General features: G+C 41.0%; 1 protein-coding gene across 1 annotated transcript in view; it reads right to left on the reverse strand.

Annotated features, from left to right (window-relative positions):
* LOC137643217 (DE-cadherin-like) overlaps positions 1-22,500 on the reverse strand; it is a 202,783-nt gene that overhangs the window by 7,042 nt on the left and 173,241 nt on the right. Inside the window, exons 30-31 of the mRNA XM_068376065.1 lie at positions 2,628-2,749; positions 1,608-1,707 (exon numbers count right to left, since the gene is read on the reverse strand). Of these exons, the coding sequence (XP_068232166.1) occupies positions 1,608-1,707; positions 2,628-2,749 (222 nt within the window). The remainder of the gene's footprint in view (positions 1-1,607; positions 1,708-2,627; positions 2,750-22,500) is intronic.

Below are 22,500 nucleotides of genomic sequence, written 5' to 3' on the forward strand. Positions count from 1 at the left end.
AATAAAATGGTTTTTAAATAAATTTCCAAGGGTAATCAGATAAGAAATATTGACCCTATCTCAATATTGGTTTTGATGCTAAGTGTGATATCTAGAATTTTATTTGTTTCCATTGAAAAGTGAAGATTTCTGGCCTTAAAATGAATATCCTTTTTTTAAGGTATTTCCCTTTTCTTAATTATGCTTGTTTTTAGTATTCCACGTTTGGAGAATATTATCTATCCCCCTCTTCCAATTGCCTTGTGAAGGTAAAAAATAATATGATAGATAAAATAACATATATAATAAATACAGTTCCATCAAACCCTATCATTTTTCAATTCCATTGGCTACATCAAATTTCATTTGACTTTCCGAGTTCCCAGGCTAAAGCAATAAAACTGTCGATCAATTCTATATTCAGGCCAAGTTTGACCCGTTTTATCTCTGCAATTTATTTTCAATGATTACTAAATTTGAAACCGTTTCTGGGTAGATCTAATTCTTGAGTTACTTCTCTTTAAAGTACTTAATACCTGTTTAATTCTTGATGTAATTGTGTGATGACCAAAGTGAATGAGGAACGATGGGTCCATTGCGAAGTAGTTGTTCGATTACAACGTGTATCATGATAAAGTACAATAAATAACATTTGGCTTAAATGTGCATATACTGGACACTGATCCCTTCCTTTTATATATGCCGACTGATAAGAATAAAAACAGTCATGGCCACAGTCGTACTCTAACTACAAGGTTCATCAGCAGTGTTCTGAGCCTTCCTTCCTTCACATACTCTGATCATTCCCCTTTCTTTCACGAAGACTTGCTCTTCCCGGATATGAGGTATTTTCCTTCCAAATCATCTATCCAACATTTCCTAGGTCTGTCATACTTTCTCCTAATATATCTGAACCAAATTTGTTCTACCAACTTGCCCTTCTTTCCAAACGACCAAACTATCGCACTAAGTAATCCTTTCACTTACGCTCATCTTTTTACAATTTTGTGCATCGCATTTATTACACATTCAATCCAATAGGTTACGATGAATGCAATAAAAAAAACTTCTTTATTTTCCTCTTAAATGTTTTGCTGCAAATTATCAAATGATTTTGTATAAATAGTAACTGATGTTTAAAATATTCAGCAAAACATTTTACACATCTCGAGTCGATTTTGATTATGTATAATGATAAGGAGAAAATGTTCTATTGGCACATAGAAATTTGGGGAAACTAAATCATTTAACAGGAATAAGTAAAATTTATGCATACCTTTAGAGAGCTTGTTGTATATAATCATGAACAGAGAAGAAGTGAATGTAATGTGATAAAATAGAAAACGCGAAACAAAAATAAAGCGAAGTAGTGGGTGCAAATGACATGCAAATATACATCTTACTCTTGCAAGCCTGTAAGGTTCAAATATGAAGTTTGTGAAACGGAATAAAGATTTAATCAACCATGCAGAAAGAGTTTACTGTCATATAATGTATGTATAATTTTTACTTGCTTTTAGATAAAGAAAAACTAAGAACAGAAGTATAACCTGCAAACCAAAATTCACCAAAATACATCGCCTCACAAACTTCTACCGAGAGATGTAGCAGATTTTGTTGGACCTTACCTGACGCCAGAGATGAGAGAGACGCTGCCACTGACATCTCATCTCCGGATATGTTGTAGTGACGGACATCATCAACGCTGTCCTGATGGTCTTGGTCCACCTGCAAAGGAAAATGTTATATCATAAGGACGTAATGTGGAACTAAAGGCATTCGTTTTTACAACATATTCGTTTAAGCCGTTTATGCAAGATAATCGGATACGCTCTACTTACGATATACGTACACAAAGATTAACATTCAAAACAACGCAGATGCAAATTAGAAACACACACACACACACATATATATATATATATATATATATATATATATATATATATATATATATATATTCATATATGTATATACATACATATATAAAAAATATATATATACATATATATAATATATATATATATATATATATATATATATATATATATATATATATATATAAAAGTATACTGTATGCATATATATATATATATATATATATATATATATATATATATATATGCATACAGTATACTTTTATATATATATATATATTATATATATATAAAAGTATACTGTATGCATATATATATATATATATATATATATATATATATATATAAATATATATATATATATATATATATATATACATATATATATAAATATACATATATGAGTATATATACATATATGTATAGATATATATATATACTGTATATATATATAATGTATATATATATCTATATATATATACAGTATATATATATATATATATATATATATATATATATATATATATATATATATATATATATATATATATATATATGTGTGTGTGTGTGTGTGTGTTTATATATATATATATATATATATATATATATATATATATATATATATATATATACATATATATATGTATATATACTGTATATACATATATATATATATATATATATATATATATATATATATATATATATATATATATATATATATATATATATATATATTGCCGGTATTTTCGTTTTATTTGCATAACTGACCTTTTTGATGTTGCTGTTGATGAAATCTCCAATGCTGAGACCTTCTGGCATCTTGGCTAAAGGCGCAGTGTGACACTGCCGAGCATCCTGAGTCACGTCGGGCAGATTTGATTCATCTCCATCTGGTAGAAAGAAAGAATATCTTGTCTTAGATACACATATGACACGTTTACCTATTCATAGTTGTATATCAATATCGGAGATTTACGAATTTGTCTGGTCTTATTACTTTTCCAAATGAAGTGGTGGCTCCTGGAGTTGTTAACTTCACCTCGTTAATAGATAAAGGCCTTATCAGCCTTAACTACGATCCATAGAATTCGACTGCTCGAAATGACAAGGACACAGCGAACCAGATTTTGCTCCCCACACCCCCGCTACCCCCATACCCTTACCTTTTTCACTGATAACGATTTTGCGTTTGCGAGTGAATCTCTAGTTACTTTCTCCTTGGCCTTGAAGCTTGTGATAAGCGTATTCATAAAAAAGGGGGAGCAAATATAAAAGTTATAGAGTTAGCGCAGGTTTTAAACATGCACACACATACACACGCAAATATATATATGTATATATATATATATATATATATATATTTATATATATATATATATATATATATATATATATATATATATATATATATATATATATATATATATATATATATATATATATATATATATATATATATATATATATAAATAGACAGACAAACGGAGAGAGAGTAAATTTTTTATGAAGATCTATAGATATCTTTGTATACAAAGAAGACTCAATTCACAATGTTTTGGGGTGATTTCTGTGCTAAAGTACGTCAAAAAAGAGAGGAGACTCAGCAGTAGGTAAATTTGGAGTAGGCACAAGAAGTGACAAAGGAGACATCCTTTCAGAATTTGCTGAAAAAATCTAAAAATTATGAACAACGCTTTAAAAAAAAATAACATTTAAAATGGACATGGAGAAGCCCACAAGGAGAAACGAAAAAACGAATTTGGTTTTATTCTCTGTTAAAATGTTAATTTAGTTAAATTTATTGCAGTGTTCATCAAGTAATAGTCAAACGACCACAGAATGGTGGGAAGTAGAATTTGTCTATATCTAAGGAAAGGAAGATAAAAACTAATTTTAAGACAGAAAATTAACACTTTTATTAAAAGAAAAATTTTAAGAGTTTAGTTTAGCAATACGAAACGAATACTCCCAATTACATTATGAAATGGAAGTAAGTAACAGAAAATCAATAGTAATTTAAAAAAGGGTTTAGAATGACCACAAGGAATATGTGGAAAAGTTCCTAGACAATATCAATAAAAATTACCAGAAAAGACCAGAAACTTGATATAGAAAATACTGGAAGACTCTTGAAAAGAGGGTAAAATCTAAGAGAGATGAAATAAAATTAGCATAATATTAAAAACAATAAAATCTAAAAAAACCCTGGAGGTTAGTAAACACAATTGGACCAAAATAAAGGAAACACTGAAGAATGGAAGAAGCATCAGTGTTAATAAAAAGTAGACCTGGAGCACAGTGCCAACAATATTTGCTTTCAAGGATGAAAAGGTGAATATTTTTAACAAAAGAGATGGAGTGATAAAAATTGCAGAGGATTTCTATACACTGCTATACGGTAGTGATATAATTTTGCCAATAAGAAATACGGAAACATCTTACGTAACAGTAGGAGAAGTACAGTACGTATTAAAAGGATTTACCTATACATCCTGAATTGTTATTCATAAAATGTTACAATATAGTATTGCTAGCTTTTGCTAGCTTTGCAAATAATGAATGGTAATGAGGGAATTCTGAATTTTTGCAGTCGATATCTAGAGTTGGTGTTCATTTCCCATACGGTGCACCATGAAGCATAATTAAATAATTGCAAATCACTAGAAATACGTATACTATTAAAATTCCCATAAAAAACTAGTGATATCTGTAGATAAAAAAAACAAAACATTATCATCACTCCCATAAAACATATATAGTTAATATATTCAACATTCTGTTTTTTGCATTTACATCTTGTTATCCAGCACAACAGTTTGTAATATATATTGGATAATCCTTGCATTAAAATCATTGAATTCATAATTATCCAACACATTAAATTTATATATGGCTCATGTATTTATTTATTAAATTTTCGCAATAACATTGCTTCAGGATTTACGGAAAAGATTGAAACTCCTTACGTTATTTCAACATTCCAGACATCCAAAATGATTCGGCTCTCACGAGATTAGTAAACCAACCGTGTGTCACACGATCGTACATAGTTCAATTTGTGTATATATCATGCTTGTATCTTCGCTCTTCCCTCACACTAAAAAGAACCAGAATAAATATGTCTGCTTTTCTCATCTGTAACAGCGTCTGTTTTTTAACATGAAATTTCTTGTTGCTTTGAGCTTTTGTATATAAAGGAGAGTGTTCTATAATAAACTCACTCAGTTACTTTCATATTGTCCTTGAGTCACAACCTTCTCTCGGCACGTCACATTGGTGACCCCGGAAGTCAATTCGCTCCTCCCGCCTTCCACACCCCCTCGCCCCTCCCTCGTTGGTACTATGGCGGACTCTACAGAAGTTGGCGCTGCGACTCCCCCATTGAAACTTTCATCATTCGCCAGCAGAGAGGCGTTTGCTTGGTTTCAGCACAAAGAAGTCCAGTTTCGCATCAAGGGCGTGACTCGCTCAACCACCAAAGCAGATTATGTTCTCGCAGCGATACCCGGGGACACCTTCCTGGAAATATCCGACTGGCTTTGTGAACAAAGAGACACCCCAATAGCGTATGACGCCCTCAAAAAATATCTTCTGCAGCAGTAATCGCCGTCGCCATCCGCCCGTATAGCAAAGCTTTTTCAGCTCTCGCAACAACTGTTGGAGGACCAAGGGGCTTCGCTCGCCCTTAGGGAAATGACCTGTATCGCTCGCCTGCAACCTGCCGCAGACGGCTCTCCTCTTGAGGTGAACGTACTTCGTGCCCTTTGGATACGCCGTTTACCCGGACCTAAATGCGCTGCCATACCCGATGTCGATAGTTTACCCATAAAGGACTTGATGACCAAAGCCGACGCCCTTATGGACAGCCACTTCAAGACCTCCATCAACGCCTCCACCCCTGACGAAGAGGACGCCTATTCAACATCAACCGAAGCTGACGTGAATGCCATAGGACATACACGCCTACCCCGTGACGTGCCAAAGCAGTGACAAAGCCACCCTCCACCTACCACTCGCACGCGCCCCAACCAACGACTTCTACAGCCACTTACTACCTCCCATCCACCGCAGTTTTGCTACTACCACTTCAGATTCGGGGCAACCGCAAAGAAATGTGCCAAGGATTGTCAGTGGCCAAAAAACGTGTAAGTAGGCCATCGCTCGTGGCGGTTGCCTCCCGTGTTTCTAATCTTTTCTTTTTACATGATGCAGGAACGGGCGTGCGATTTTTAGTAGACACGGGTGCTTGTCGTCCTCTTTTGCCAAGGGAACTCTTCAGGACACGACGTAGTCTGTCTATGTCTGCCGACGTCTGCTTGGTAGCTACCCACGGATCTGCGATACCTACCTACGGTTACGAGAACCTCACATTATCGTTTGGAAACGGTAAATTTAATTGGAAGTTTCTCGTTGCTGACGCCACATTGCCAATCCTCTGTGTGGGTTTCCTCTCTCATTTCCACCTTCTGGTCGATATCGCCCACCGATGATTGGTCAATGCTTACTCGTACTTGTCGACACCTCTTCAACTCGCCCCCTCCAACCTCGCTCTCAACATCAGCGCACCAACGGATGCCTACGCCCACCTCCCCCCGTTTTCCGTCCAAAACTTCGCCAAACGCCCAAGGTTCCTGCCAAGCACGGTATTATCACCATATCAAGACGACGGGACCCCCAGTCTTCGCAAAATTCAGACGTCTGGCACCGGAACGATTGGCAGCCGCAAAACAGACGTTCGCCGAAATGGAGGAAATGGGCCTTTGCCAAAAGGCCTCCAACCCATGGTCGTCACCCTTACACATCGTTCTGAAGAAAGACGGCTCCCTCCGTCTCTGCGGGGATTACAGGCGCCTGAACATGCAAACAGAACCGGATCATTACCCCTTCCCAAACATTGCCGACGTGACCTCCTACCTGCACAAAGCGAAGGTTTTCTCTACGCTCAACCTCCTGAAGGGGTATTATCAGGTGCCTATGAACCCAGAAGACATCTCCAAGACCGCCATCACCACTCCGTTTGGTACATACACCAATTACTACTGTTTTGGCCTTCGTAATGCTGGGGCAACGTTTCAACGTCTCATGGATGGCATCTTAGGGGACCTCCCTTTCTGTGTATGTTATGTGGACGACATGCTTGTGTTCTTCTCAAAAGAGGAACACCTCCGTCACCTGCGCATCGTGCTCGACCGCCTGCAACAAAACGGCCTTGTAGTCCGGTACGACAAGTGTACCTTTGGCGCCAATGAAGTGTCGTTCTTAGGGCACCACATCACTCCTGAAGGAGTTCATCCCCTCCCTGAGAAGGTAGCAGCCATTCAGGACTTCCACGCGCCCTCGACCGTCAAAGCTCTGCAAGAATTCTTGGGCATGATCAACTATTATCACCGTTTTCTGCCACCCATTGCCACCACTCCTGCTCCCCTCTACACCTCCCTCAAGGGCAAGCCAGAGGACCTGAAGTGGGGTCCCCTTCAAGAAACGGCCTTCTGCAATACAAAGAAGGCCCTATCAACTGCTGCGGCTCTCACTTTTCCTATCCCACATGCCCCTCTCCTTCTCTCCATCGATGCCAGCGACGTCGCTATTGGTGCAGTACTCGAACAGGTGGTCAACGGCTCGCCCCACCCATTGGCCTTTTTCAGCAGAAAACTGTCCAAGGCAGAATCGGGTTATTCTACCTTAGATCGCGAATTACTGGCAGTGCACTTGGCTGTCCATCACTTTCGCCATTTCTTAGAAGGCATCCCCTTCGTTATTCGCACAGACCACATGCCTCTGGTGCATGCCTTCACTCGACAGTCTGACGCCTGGTCTGCCCAGCAACACCGACATCTCTCCACTGTGGCTGAATACAATTGCACCCTTCAATATGTCCCTGGGAAAATGAATCCCGTTGCCGATGCCCTGTCAAGAAACACGTTGGCTGCCGTTCAACTGGGATTGGATTACAACGCCCTGGCTGAAGCCTAGCGACAGGATCCAGAGTATCAAGCATGTAGGACATCCTGCACGTCCCTCTGTTGGGAAGACTTCCCCTTCGAAGACTCCAACACTACCCTCCTCTGTGACGTCAGTACTGGTAGACTGCGACCTTGGATTCCTGCTCCCGTGCGCCGGCAGGAGTTTGATTTCATTCACGGCCTTTCACATCCCTCGTGCCGTTCTACTGCACAGCTGGTGAAGACGAAGTTCATTTGGCATTTCTAAGGATGCTAAGGATTGGGTCCGTGCCTGTACTTCTTGCCAAACTTCCAAAGTACATCGACACACGGATTCAGGAGTGGGCACCTTTACTCAACCTCAGTGTCGTTTCGCACACATTCACGTCGACGTTGTAGGCCCCTACCTACATCACAAGGACATCGTTACCTGTTTACCATCATCAACCGCTCCACTCGTTGGCCTGAAGCCATTCCCATGGAAACTGCAACGTCCGCCTCATGTACATCTGCCTTACTCTCAGGATGGATTGCAAGATTTGGTATCCCTGAGCATATCACTTCTGACAGGGGTACCACTTTCACCTCTCAATTGTGGACATCATTAGCGAATCTCCTGGGCATCACCCTACATCAGACAATGGCCTAACAACCCCACTGCCAATGGATTGGTTGAATGTTTTAATCGCACCCTCAAAGCAGCTTTGATGTCCCACTGCAAGGATTCCAACTGGTTTGCTTAGCTTCCCTGGGTCCTCCTGGGACTATAGACCACTCCTAAAGATGCCCTCGACGTCTCGGCAGCTGAAATGGTGTATGGCGACCCGTTGGTCGTCCCTGCCGAATCTTTTCCTTCTACAACCTCCGACGAAGATCTCCAGCGCATACGTCACGTCGTGGAAAAATTTACTCCATGCCGCCAGACTTACAAGCCCCACACATACCAACAGACTTGCACTCTGCAACGCACGTCTTCCTGCGCAACGACACTAGCAAGCCACCGCTAATGCCCCCTCACACGGGCCCTTTACTTGTGATCTGACGCAGTCTGAAAGCATTCCTCCTAAACATTCGTGGCAAAGAAGACTGGGTCTCCATTGATCGTCTAAAAGCTGCTTATCTCCTGCCAGATGACCCGCCTACAGTTCGCCTCTCTAGATCAGGGCGCCCTATTTAACATGTACAGTATGTCATTTTTAGGGGGGGGCGGCCATGTACTAACAGTGTGTCACACGATTGTACATAGTTCATTTTGTGTATATAATATGCTTGTATCTTCGCTCTTCCCTCGCACTAAAAAGAATCAGAATAAACATGTCTACTTTTCTCATCTGTAACAGTGTCTGTTTTTGAACATGAAATTTCTTGTTGCTTTGAGGTTTTTATATAAAGGAAAGTGTTCTATAATAAACTTACTCAGTTGCTTTCATATTGTCCTTGAGTCACAACTTTCTCTCGGCACGTCACATTAGATAACGCTACTTTGGTCTTTCTGACGTGTAATAAACTCACTACAGCTTACGTAAATTGGAACTAAATACTTCAATTTCCAAAATATTAGTAATAATATTTCGCTATAGTGACACTTGGACGTATTTATACAATTCACTTAAGAGTTTCCGCTTTTTCTCACGAGTCGCGATACTGAAATGATTTGTTGAAACGTTTGGAATATGTCAGAATAAGTAAACTACATTTTGTAAACAGACGGTCCGAACTGACATATTTTTCACCAACATATGACAAATAATTGTAATTAGAATATTAGTTAAATTGTGTTAAAATAAAAACTAAAATGCCTCCTTCTCTGGGGATAATAGCAAACTATATTAGGTGAGAGAGAGAGAGAGAGAGAGAGAGAGAGAGAGAGAGAAAGAGAGAGAGAGAGAGAGAGAGAGAGAGAGAGAGAGAGAGAGAGAGAGAGAGATGAAACAAGCGAGTATTTTGGAATTCGTGTACATCATAAGTTATTCAGACGCAATTTTCAAACATATCTCATTCTATATAAAAAAAAGCAATGCGTCAAACAAGTGAAACTTACTGCAAGTTTCATATTTTAGTCGAAATATTTTGGGAAGTAATATACTGCCATTTATCTTGACCGAAGACTTCCAAAGATAATCAAAAGGTTGGAGAATCGAAGGACGGAGACCGACAGATTGACAGGATGAGCAAATACAGATTAGAAATAATCTTCAATTAACAACAAAGGGAATTAATATATTCGACTGAGAGATTTTCAGCTCTATAGATAAGACATTAATCCCTTTCATGACTCTATAATTACTAAAAGGGTGAATGATATGAAATTAGTATTAGTATGGAAGCTTAATCATAACTCAAAACAATAAACATTAGATGGGAAGTTTGTTGAATAAATGATCATCAGAGTTAGTAGTGGTACGATTATAGCAGTGCCAACCTTATTAGATTGGTAGTATTGTTCCAGAGAAGGACAATATCGTTATAAGAACATATAAAAAGATCAGTGAAGGGAATATAGTAGCTAGTTAAGGGCAGACAGTAATTTAATGATACAATTCCTTTTTCGAGTATGATCTATTGACAAAAATGATGAACTTCATCATAGAAATTATGAAAAAGAAAAATGAGATCAGAGTAATAGATTCCAACTGATGTAATTGGAGATATTCCAGATATCAGTCAAAAACCAGATTATACTATTATTATTTGGTTTAATGAAAAAGGCTTCGATATTTAGCTGGAAAGTAAACAAACTGAGCAAACTAAACGAATAGGCAGAAACCGATGCATCTGGAGGCCAAAAGAAATTCGTACAAATCCTTCAGTAGCCAGCACAATAAAATGGATAAAACAGTGGCAAAACAGTGTTCAAATATAAAAAGCAAAGTTATAATACTGAAAGTAGCGATAGACTCATTTTTATAAAAATTGAAGCGAAGGAATACGGAGACAAAGATAGAATTCCAGATCTCGGCAGTAGAGAAAAAGAATATCACTGAACTGAATACTCCGATGATCTGACAATTTGTACAAAATAAATCTAGGAAGTGGTGGCTTGGTGGGTGCTACGAGGTCACTTGAAAATTCAGTAGAATAGCATATGAATATACCTTCCAACAGACTGCAGGAGAGTCTAAGGAAGCGGTGAGGGCAAAAATATTAATGAAAATGAATTTCCTTCAAGAAGGAAGACAAGAATAATTACCCCAAAACTACACAATTTTTCTGGAGAGGAGGATATAAGCCTAGAATAAAGGTTTAACATTTGAGATGAAAATAATTTTCTTTATAGAGACAAAATACCTAATTTCATCGCAGAAACTTTAGCAACTTGAATTGATTTAACTCTCCAAGACATGAACCTTGAACACTATTACACAGGGAATTTGATTAAAAATTTTCAACAGACAGATTAAATGAAAAAAAAAAATAAGATACAAGAATTAATAGATAAATATGAAGAGACTCCATTGGAAAGATTAGACGCCAAATCTTTGCAAAGATATTAGTGCCTAAAAATACTCAAGGAACAAGTGATGCTATTGCCCCTTCCATGATTACCAAACGAAAGAAAGTGGAAGGTAGCCTATATCACAATTTTTTTTTATAAATATTAGGCTCAATTACAAATCAGCTCCGAGACTTATATTGATTTACATAGTAATTGAGTAAACTACAAAGCTAAGAGCGGGAAAGTAATAGCCTTAGGAGTTACTACGCGCAAATGAATTATCTTATAATAGTAAGAATTAAAGGAAAAGATATAATACAATAAAAGATGGAAGAGTAGACCAGAGAATGAAGAACTGAATGGCAATGGAAAAGTTTAAGGTGACCCATAAAGAATCAAAGATAAAGTGGCTATATGAACACTGATACGAACAACTCGCCGCCCACAGTTCGCCACCATCAATTCGCCACCAACAATTAATTTCTTGGGCTCAAGCCATGTCGTCCTGATGGAAGTTCCTATAGGGTAGCTTCCTAGGGTATATTACAACTACGGCGATATTCCCAGAGAATTTACCTTAAGGTACCCAGAATTCTAACTCCTGGAGCGAATATCCCTAATGAAAGTACCAGGGATATCGCGAAATATCAGAGGACGTATTCTTGACACGCCACATGGCAATCTGCACCCCGAACAGAGATAACACTTCGAAGGGATCAATTGGCAAGAAAACGAAAACGAGAAAGAAAAAGGAGAGCCGTTCGCAAGGCTCTCTCATCTCCCGTTTCGTAAGCGTGCATTGCGCCGATTCTGGCGCCATCTGTATTCCTTTTTGCGTAGCTTAACAACTCGGTGTTTTTTCCTGTGTTTCTCGCAAAATCTTGGATTTAATCGCTTTATTATGCTTTCTCCAACTTTGTCTGCCTCTGATAAGTTGAGTATTATTTCTTTTATGTATAAATGTAGGCTCTTGGTAATTTTTAAAGTGATTAATAGTAATAATCTTTGTTACAAGAGCCGTTGCCTACCGGAGGCGTCCTGGACGCTGTCGCTCGCTAGGTATGAGTTTAGTTAGCCAGAGCGACGTTCCCGGGTGTTTTGCTTTAATAATTTTAGCTATTTAGCGTTACATAGGATTTCCTTATTCGTGCTTTAGTATTGTTTGTTTTGGCGAAGTATTCGCCGATTCTGGCCTACGCTAGACCATGCAGCCTAGTCGTTTGGTCCTAGTACTTTCCTGCATGATTTTTGGATTTCCGAGTGTTTTAAAATTTTATTGAAGCTTTAGGCAGTTTTATACATTTAAGATTATATTGATTATTTCCAAGATAGTATACGAGTGAGTTTCGGTGATTTAGGTAATCAATTCTCTTGGTGCCTAGGCTAAGTTGCCTATGGAGCCTTAGTATACTTTCTCATACTCCCCGGTTGCTTTCTTTTCTTCGGAGAAGGTATGCAATCCCTTTCCCTCTGTTTAAGCCTTGGGCTTAACCCTAGTGGTTTATCTGAATTAACTTTCGATACAACTATATTGGGGTGTTACTGTACCTTCCTGTTCCAGTAAGTCTGGCTTCAGAGAGGGGCAGAACATCAGAGTTTTTAGTCTGAATCTGTGTTTGTCTGGCTTGGGGTAGAGTCTCCCTTGCCAGTCTGAAGCAGACATAGGAGGCTTAGCCTCCTTAGGTCACTCCCGAAGGTTTCTGTACGAGATGATTCCTTCTTTTGTGATCTAGCAGACTAGTCCTTGTTGCTGTTCTCGGTGGGAGCATGAGATCCTTTCCCTGGGAGTAGCAACACCTTCCTTGCTTTGGTTCAGTGGGGGTTGGCAAGTATTGCTGGCCTCCCCCCCTTGGATCTCCCTTAGGCTAAGATGAGTTTTCTTGGCTGCGGGTGATTCTTTACTAAAGCAAGGTTGGTAGGACCCTCTTTGTCCCTTCCCCCTCTATCTCTGTAATGGCCTAGCCGTTACAGTACTGTACGTCATTCTACATCTGGACCTAGTATAGGTTAGGATGTGGAATTGACTCAGTCCCTTACCGGCCGGCAGATTTTGCCGGCCGGCAGAGTGTGCCGGCCGGCAAAGGTCTTCTGCTTTGAGTGCTGCCCGGACCTCCCTTGGTCCCTCATCCATGTCTGTCTGTAAAGCCAGACGGCATTGGTCAGGAAGCCTGAATTAGATTCTCCCCTTCCTTATATGCACTCTTTCGGATTGCCGGGCTTGGAGGTAGTATACTCTCTTATCCTGGCATCCATTCTGTTTTCTTCTAGTGCTGTACCCGACCCGGCTGCCGTCCTATGTGGCCGGCAGCCGGGCAGTCGAAGTTCTCTGGTTCTTTTGCTGCTGGCCGGCATCGGTTGTTTACCTTTGCCGGCCGGCTTTTGTCACGCCCTTGTCTGCCGGTCGCTATGAGCGGTGGCCGGCAGCCAGGTGCTACCTTGTGTAGTTGCCGGCCGGCAGTCATTGCCGGCCGGCAGTCATTGCCGGCCGACATTGGCTGTTGCCGGCCGGCAGTTACTGCCGACCGGCACATGCATTTGAACCAGCGTTCTGCCGCCTTATAGCTGTTAAGTAGTATACTTTAAAGCTAGTTATGGTGTGTGCCGGCCGGCAAGTGCCGGCCGGCGCATTACCTTCTATACTGTACCAGTATTCTTCAGTATAGCATATACTGTAGGGAGAAAACTATAGTATAGTATTGGTACAACACTGTGTGTTCTAACACTTTTGTGTTGTCTTGGACAGCCCTTTGGTGTTGCCTTACAGATAAGAAAGTGAGTTCTTTCTTGTCTATTATCCGGTATTTTAAAATCATTTCTTAGGTGTGAGCTCCACCTGTTTCCTCTGGAAATTTGTCATTGGTTACTCTAGGACAGATTAACCATACGATTTTATTATCTGGAAGGCTGCAACAATTGGTTGTGCGGGAAATACAAGTGTGTGTCTTTCCTTTCTGATTTGTTATGCTAAACTGTGCATATCCAGTGATACGTAGTTCACTTGATACTCATGGAAATTTCTTCTCTTTACAGGAGGAATGTCCGAAGTGCGGAAGTGCTTTCTGCAACGTCCGCAGTAAGAATTTCTGCGGACATGAGTTATGTAGGAGGCACGCAGCATGCGCTGTCTCCAAGGGTGATCTCCGGTTTTGGGACCCTCAGGTATGTACCGTGTGCTCTAACCTGATTACTGAGGCTTTTGATTTCCCTAGGACGGTGGAATCAAGGGATATAGCAAGGGAGAAGCTTCGTACCTGGGTAAGGGGCTTCCAGAAGAACACCTCTGGACCTTATCTTCCAAGTGAGAAGATGAGGGCTTACCTTTTCCCTAAGGCATCAGCTGATGCAGTGATTCCCCAGCCTCAAGAGGAGATCCCTCTAGTTCAGATCCTTGCAAGACATCCAGTTGGACGACAGGATGTCAGGCCTGTCCGAACGTCGGGAGGAAGACCTCCTGGCAGGAGGCCAGGATGAAGATCAAGCCCCAGACATTGTAGAGGAAGAGGCCGACGAGGTGTCGGCTGCTCCGGTTCAGATCCCTGAACCTATTCCCTCAACATCATCCGCTCTCCCAGTAGATCCAACAAATGCAGAAGGAGAATAATGAGAAGGCGGCTGCAAGGGAACTGCAGATGCAGAAGCTTGCAGCATCACGTGGGCCCCAGAAAAGGCTCAATGTGAAAGACCTTCCCTTGTGCTCAGATGCTAACCCGTGGAGATATGCTGAGCACATGCCGATGACGATTGGAAAGATCGTCATGTCGGATAAGCTGGGTTCAGTTCCCCTAGAGGAGGTGGAATTCTGGCCCAGCAAAGGGTCATATCCGGACTGTTATGTCCGGTTGAGGAAGGAACCAGCTTCAAAGGAGGAGACAGAGCCGAAGGAGGTCATAGTGATGGACCATGCTAAGGCTCAAGCTTTGCTTTCATCTTCGATGAAAGTGAGGGGCTTCACGAACTCAAAGGTAGCTGCATTGAGTAAGAAGCTCCCTTCCTTTGTGTCCTCTCCTGCTAGAGCCTTCCCCTTTTTGCAGAAAGGGTTTGCGGCTGTATTAAAAGCAGTCGAGACTGGCAAGCCTTGCCCCTCCCTGGAGGAGTGTAAACCCTTGTCGCTGGCCCTACCTATGGACCACAAGGACTGGAAGGACGTCCATCTTACCTTCTCAGTCGGGAAGTTGGAGGCTGATATTGCCGGACGTCAGTTCGGTGAGAACCTCCCTAAGCTGTCTGACTTTCTTTTGCGGAGAGAGCTCGAGACAAAAGAAAGACTGGCTGCCTCAATGTCTCTTCAGACCACTCTTGAGACGATGGCAAGTGACCCCAAGGTCCATGAAATGTTCATGGTAGTGGCCAAGACTCATCTGGCCACAGTGACGAAGGATCTTTACAGCTTCGTCAGGGCGAGGAGAGCTTGTAGGGAGTTCGTGTTCACCTCGGCTACGGTGAGGCAGGAGCCAAGGAAACTAATCTCCTCCAACATTTGGGGCAAAGACCTTTTCCCTAGCGAATCGGTCAAAGAAGTTGTTGATAAAGCCGCCACGGAGAATAGAAACCTTCTCCAGAAGTGGGGTCTGTCTATCAAGAGAAAGTCTTCCCCGGATGAGGGTCCCCAACCAAAGAGGAAGACTAAGAGGACTAGGCTACCGTCTCGGCCAGCCAAGCCATTTAGACAGCAACAGCAACAGCAATTGCCGATGCCTTCAGTGCCCCAGATGGTGGCACAAACCCCGACCACATTCCAGTGGGTACCCCAGACCGTGTCGACACAGTCCCCAGCATTCAACCCAACGTTCGAAGGGCAGTCAACTTCCTTTCGAGCAAAGCCTAGAGGAGCAGCCAGAGGCTCGTCTAGGCGCCCCTCAAGGGGAAGGGGATTCAGGGGTGGTCGCGGTCAGGGAGGCAAGACCTCAGGACAGCAGTCCAAGTGAGATGATACCGGTAGGAGGGAGACTTCAGAGTTTTCGGGATCGGTGGACCTTCGATCCCTGGGCCCACAGCCTACTCAAGAATGGACTGGGCTGAAGCTGGTACAGCACTCCACCCCCGTGCCCTCGGTTTTTCCAACACTCCACCCCCGTTCTGGAGGAGTACATCCAAGATCTGTTGGAGAAAAAAGTGATCCGAAGGGTAAAGTCCATCAAATTCCAAGGGAGGCTGTTTTGTGTTCCCAAGAAGGACTCGGAAAAACTCAGAGTCATTCTGGACTTGTCGCCACTCAACAAGTTCATAGTGAACTGCAAGTTCAAGATGCTAACACTGCAACACATAAGGACCTTACTGCCCAAGAGGGCATTTACCGTCTCCATAGATTTGTCAGACGCCTATTGGCACGTTCCAATCAATCGTCGACTCTCCCCCTACCTAGGGTTCAAGCTACAACGAAGACTATACGCCTTCAGAGCCATGCCATTCGGGCTAAATATAGCCCCAAGGATCTTCACGAAGCTTGCGAGCGTAGCTCTCAAACAATTACGCCTAAAGGGAATTCAGGTAGTAGCCTACCTGGACGACTGGCTGGTGTGGGCAGCATCCAAGACAGAATGCTTGCAAGCTTCCCTGCAGGTGATCCAGTTCCTAGAGTATCTAGGCTTCAAGATCAACAGAAAAAAGTCTCGACTTTCTCCATCTCAAAAGTTCCAGTGGCTGGGAATCCACTGGGACCTAATGTCACACCATTTCTCCATCCCGGCGAAGAAAAGGAAGGAGATAGCTGGTTCTGTCAAGAGACTTCTAGATTCCGAAAGGATATCAAGACGCGAACAGGAGAGAGTACTGGGTTCTCTCCAGTTTGCTTCGGTAACAGACCCGGTGCTAAGAGCACAGCTAAAGGATGCAACCGGAGTTTGGAGAAGTTATGCATCAAACGCGCGAAGAGATCTGAGAAGACCAGTTCCACTTTGTCTACATACTCTTCTCAGGCCTTGGTCCCAAGCCAGACATCTAAAGATGTCGGTACTTCTTCAGCCACCTCCCCCGTCGGTGACAATTCACACAGACGTCTCGAAGGAGGGGTGGGGAGGTCACTCTCATCGGAAAAAGGCCCAAGGGACTTGGTCCAATCTATTCAAGACCTTTCACATAAACTTTCTAGAAGGTATGGCAGTGCTCCTTACCTTAAAGAAAGTCTCCCCGCGTCACTCGATCCACATAAGGTTGGTGCTGGACAGCGAGGTAGTTGTGAGATGCTTGAATCGACAAGGATCAAGGTCGCCACCTCTCAACCAGGTGATGTTGGCCATCTTCCGATTGGCGGAAAAGAAGAAGTGGTACCTGTCGGCAGTTCACCTTCAAGGAGTCCGCAATGTGACAGCGGACGCTCTATCCAGGTTCACACCGATAGAGTCGGAATGGTCCCTAGACGCAGGATCATTCTCCTTCATCTTGAGTCAAGTCCCAGAACTGCAGATAGACCTCTTTGCGACGAAAGGCAACAAGAAGTTGCCCCTGTACGTGTCCCCGTACGAGGACCCCTTGGCGGAAGCAGTGGACGCGATGTCCCTCGACTGGAACAGATGGTCCAGGATTTATCTGTTCCCTCCTCACAACCTTCTGTTGAGGGTCCTCAACAAACTGAGATCCTTCAAGGGAGTAGCGGCAATAGTGGCCCACAAGTGGCCGAACAGCGTGTGGTTCCCTCTGGCATCGGAACTACGGTTGAAGTTTCTACCGCTACCAGATCCAGTTCTGACCCAGCGAGTCCAGAAGTCGACTGTCTGCGCTTCATTACAGAAAACCCGGACCCTGCAGCTCATGATTTTCTCTCCCCAGCGGTGAGAAAGCGTTTCGGGATTTCGAAAGCCAGCATAGACTTCCTAGAGGAATATAAGTGCAAATCTACTAGAAGGCAATATGAGTCATCTTGGAGAAAATGGGTGGCCTTTGTCAAGGCGAAGAATCCGCAGGAGATCTCGACGGACTTCTGCTTATCTTTCTTCATCCACCTCCATGGTCAAGGGTTGGCAGCTAACACGATTTCAACGTTTAAGTCTGCTTTGACAAGACCCATTCTATATGCCTTCCAGGTCGACCTCGCTAACGAGATCTTTAATAAAGTTCCGAAAGCCTGCGCTAGGCTCAGACCTTCAGCACCTCCAAAGCCCATTTCATGGTCTTTAGATAACGTTCTTCATTTTGCTTCACTGTTGAACAATGAGGAGTGTGCGTTAAAGGATTTTACCTAAAAAGTTATTTTCCTATTTGCACTCGCGTCCGGGGCCAGGGTTAGTGAGATCGTAGCCCTCTCGAGAGAGGAAGGTCGTGTTCAGTTCCTGGATGGGGGAGAACTGAACCTGTTTCTGGATCCTACGTTTCTCGCCAAGAACGATTTACCCACCAACAGGTGGGGTCCCTGGAGAATCTGCCCTCTGAAAGAAGATGCATCTCTATGTCCAGTAGAATGCCTAAAGGTCTATCTTCGTAAAACTTCAGACTTCAAGGGTGGTCAACTATTCAGGAGAGAAACGTCAGGCTCAAATTTATCACTGAAACAACTCAGGGCGAAAATCCCATATTTTATTCGCAGAGCGGATCCTGACAGTACACCCGCAGGTCACGATCCGAGGAAAGTTGCCTCATCCTTAAATTTCTTTAATTGTATGGATTTTGAACATCTTCGTTCATACACTGGCTGGAAGTCTTCCAGAGTGTTCTTTCGTCACTAGGCGAAGCAAGTGGAGCAACTAAAGAGATCTGTGGTAGCAGTGGGTTGCGTCGTTAACCCTGCTGTTTAACTCTGCGAGGAACAGTGGTTTTAATTGGGACGATTAATTCCAGGGTGAGTGTGTAGTTACATACTGTGCTACAAACTAAGTGAGGGCACCGAGTTGCCCACGTTGACTGTTCCACTTCCAAAGGTGAACCTAGCATAAATGCAGACATGTGTGCTGAGCGTTTCTAACGCTAATGTCACTGATTAGTAATACAGACTTTTATGACTTTGATACTTCGGTATGTTAAAAGTGGCACTAATGTTTTTCTTTCAGATAAACAAGTTTCTGTTTACTATCATACTTATGCTTAAAGTTTCGGTTATCCTCCTCTTATATATATATATATATATATATATATATATATATATATATATATATATATATATATATATATATATATATATATATATATATATATATATATATATATATATATTGTTGTTAACCTGTCTATTTATTGTCTATCAATAAACTTGTTCTAGAGAACCTTGCGTCTCCTTCACCTGTGTCAATTTATTGGTATAATTGAGCATTCATTCTATGTATATTTATCTTGGATAATTCTAATAGATTGTTCCTTTATGCAAGCTAATGTTGCATTGGTTTATGCTTTCCCTTAGCGGGAGGACTCCATCCCATAAGGGGACGGTGGCGGATTTACAAGTTTCCTCCTATGCGGATATAAACCTTTGTCCAATATAAGTATTGAGCGGAGAACTGGTCGATATTTCATATTGACGCAGTGGCTCTTTACAAACTATGCTTTACTTAATATAGGGTGAGACTACTATATTGGCTTGCCTGGTATTCATACATAGGTATATGTACTCTTCAAGACTTTTCCAGAGTCTAGTAGGACTCTTCCCTGTAGGGGGCAGGAAGCTCTAACTTGGTTTATGATTAGTTGAAAAGATGTATAACGGTAACATCTTAGGTCTCTAGGTCTAGTCGACCGGGGAAATACCTCCGGGGAGTACGGCACGTTCTGAGAATCTACAGATACAGTAATGCTCTGGTATACTTCCATCAGGACGACATGGCTTGAGCCCAAAAAACGGATTTTGAGCGAAGCGAAAAATCTATTTTTGGGTGAGATGGCCATGTCGTCCTGATGGACCCGCCCTTCCTTTCTATGGAAGGGCTGTAGGACCCCTCCCTACATACAGTATCTGTAGCACCTCGTGTATCGCTACAAGGAATACAGATGGCGCCAGAATCGGCGCAATGCACGCTTACGAAACGGGAGATGAGAGAGCCTTGCGAACGGCTCTCCTTTTTCTTTCTCGTTTTTGTTTTCTTGGCAATTGACCCCTTCGAAGTGTTATCTCTGTTCGGGGTGCAGATTACCATGTGGCGTGTCAAGAATACGTCCTCTGATATTTCGCGATATCCCTGGTACTTTCATTAGGGATATTCGCTCCAGGAGTTAGAATTCTGGGTACCTTAAGGTAAATTCTCTGGGAATATCGCCGTAGTTGTAATATACCCTAGGAAGCTACCCTATAGGAACTTCCATCAGGACGACATGGCCATCTCACCCAAAAATAGCCGTTTAGTCGCCAAAGACACTTTACCCCCAACAATTTGCCGCTACGGACATTTCGCCACCGGCGAATTTTTATTACTGATTGATGTCATTACTAACAGGTCATTCCTAGAAAATGACTAAACTAATACTATTTGGTGGCGAATTGTCACCTGTGGTGAATTGTTACCGTCGGCATATTGTTGTTGGCGACGAAATGGTGGCGAATTGTCGGCGGCTAATTGACGTATACCCATGTGGGAAAGGTATAGAAACGAAAACGATACTCTGAATCGATTGTAACACTGTCAAGGGGATATATTGTACTGCAAAAAGAAAAGGAAATAAAATCAATTTCGAAAGTACCAGGTAAGTCCTTCGAGGTGGTATAGCCTTTCTGTTAATTTGGTTACATATTGGATTATCAATCTGGTTGATAAGGTAATGAGAAAAGAATTTCCAATATTCTAAATATGGCATACCGTGAAAAGTGAATTACTGGTAAGAGTATCGCAATAGTAAAAAAAAAAAAATTTATTTTATGCATAGGTAATTTCCAAGAAACGGAGGATTGTATCATTACGATGTTGATTGAACAATTAAAATATAAAGGCCATTAAGCAGATTGAGATATCAAAGATTGCGATAGTCTTCATAAGTTAAGAGAATGGACAAAAGAACGTAAACTGCGGAGAAAAGGCAGAAATAAGGAATTGGACCAAGTAGGAATTTAGATAAACATTAAACAAGACGCACATGTCACTCGATCCAATTTTTAACATTAAGAATACCAGCGATGATAATTGTGGAAGATTAAATTTTGTCTTTTTTTTTTGTTGTTTGTCAAATCCTTGAGAGAGAGAGAGAGAGAGAGAGAGAGAGAGAGAGAGAGAGAGAGAGAGAGAGAGAGAGAGAGAGAGAGAGAGGTAGTTAGTGTGATGATGTTTGTAGCGAGAAAGACTGTTGATATAATTGAAGTTGTTTGTTTACCTTTTTTTTTATAGCTAGGTTAGGACAGTGATGAATGCCTGACTGCAGCCAGAAGCAGTGTATGTGTGTGAATGCTAGATTATTTACCATTCCTATATTCTTACCGGCTCAGGAAGTATTGATTTCTTTTAACAGCCATAATTCCTCCATTGGGGAGAGATTTTTTTTCCAATGTAAAATTGATTGTTGCTGACCAGGCTCATGAATAAGGACTCTGATTCGATTACTCTTCAAAACTAGATAACTGTTGATGACCCGGCCTGAGTAGACAAGCTCCGTTTGCTGATGATGATGATATGCAGCACGGCCTTAATCAATTGAGGCCGTTATGGCAGATTGCCAGAGAGTTTTCTGTTTGACACAAAGTTGGCATTGGGCTGTGAAAGACTGTTGATCCTTGTGTGGACGAAGGTGTCCACAAACAAACATTCACGTGAACAAAAAAAAAAAAAAAAAAAATACGGACAAAACTCACACCACAACCAGTATATACTGTATATATATATATATATATATATATATATATATATATATATATATATATATATATATATATATATATACATATATATATATATATATATATATATATATATATATATATATATATATATATATATATATATATATATATATGTATATATATATATATATACACATATGTATATATATATCTATATATATATATATATATATATATATATATATGTATATATATATATATATATATATATATATATATATATATATATATATATATATATATATATATACTGGTTATGGTGGACGTTTTGTCAGTATTTTTTTTTTGGTTTACGTGAATGTTTTTTTTTCATGTTAAATTTAGGGTTTTTTTGTTGTTGTCTCTTGTAGGATGTTTTAAGAATTCTACATTAAGGAAGAATAATGATAGATATTGAAATTTATTTTAATGCTATTCGATTTTGTGTTAAGTGTTTTAGTTTAAGAAGAAGTTTTAAGGAGTAGTTACTAAGATTATGTTCTGTTTTTATTTCCCTTCTGTCTTAGAGTCCAGTTACTG

The sequence above is a fragment of the Palaemon carinicauda genome, chromosome 6 (assembly GCF_036898095.1).
Source record: "Palaemon carinicauda isolate YSFRI2023 chromosome 6, ASM3689809v2, whole genome shotgun sequence".
Classification (NCBI taxonomy): domain Eukaryota; kingdom Metazoa; phylum Arthropoda; class Malacostraca; order Decapoda; family Palaemonidae; genus Palaemon; species Palaemon carinicauda.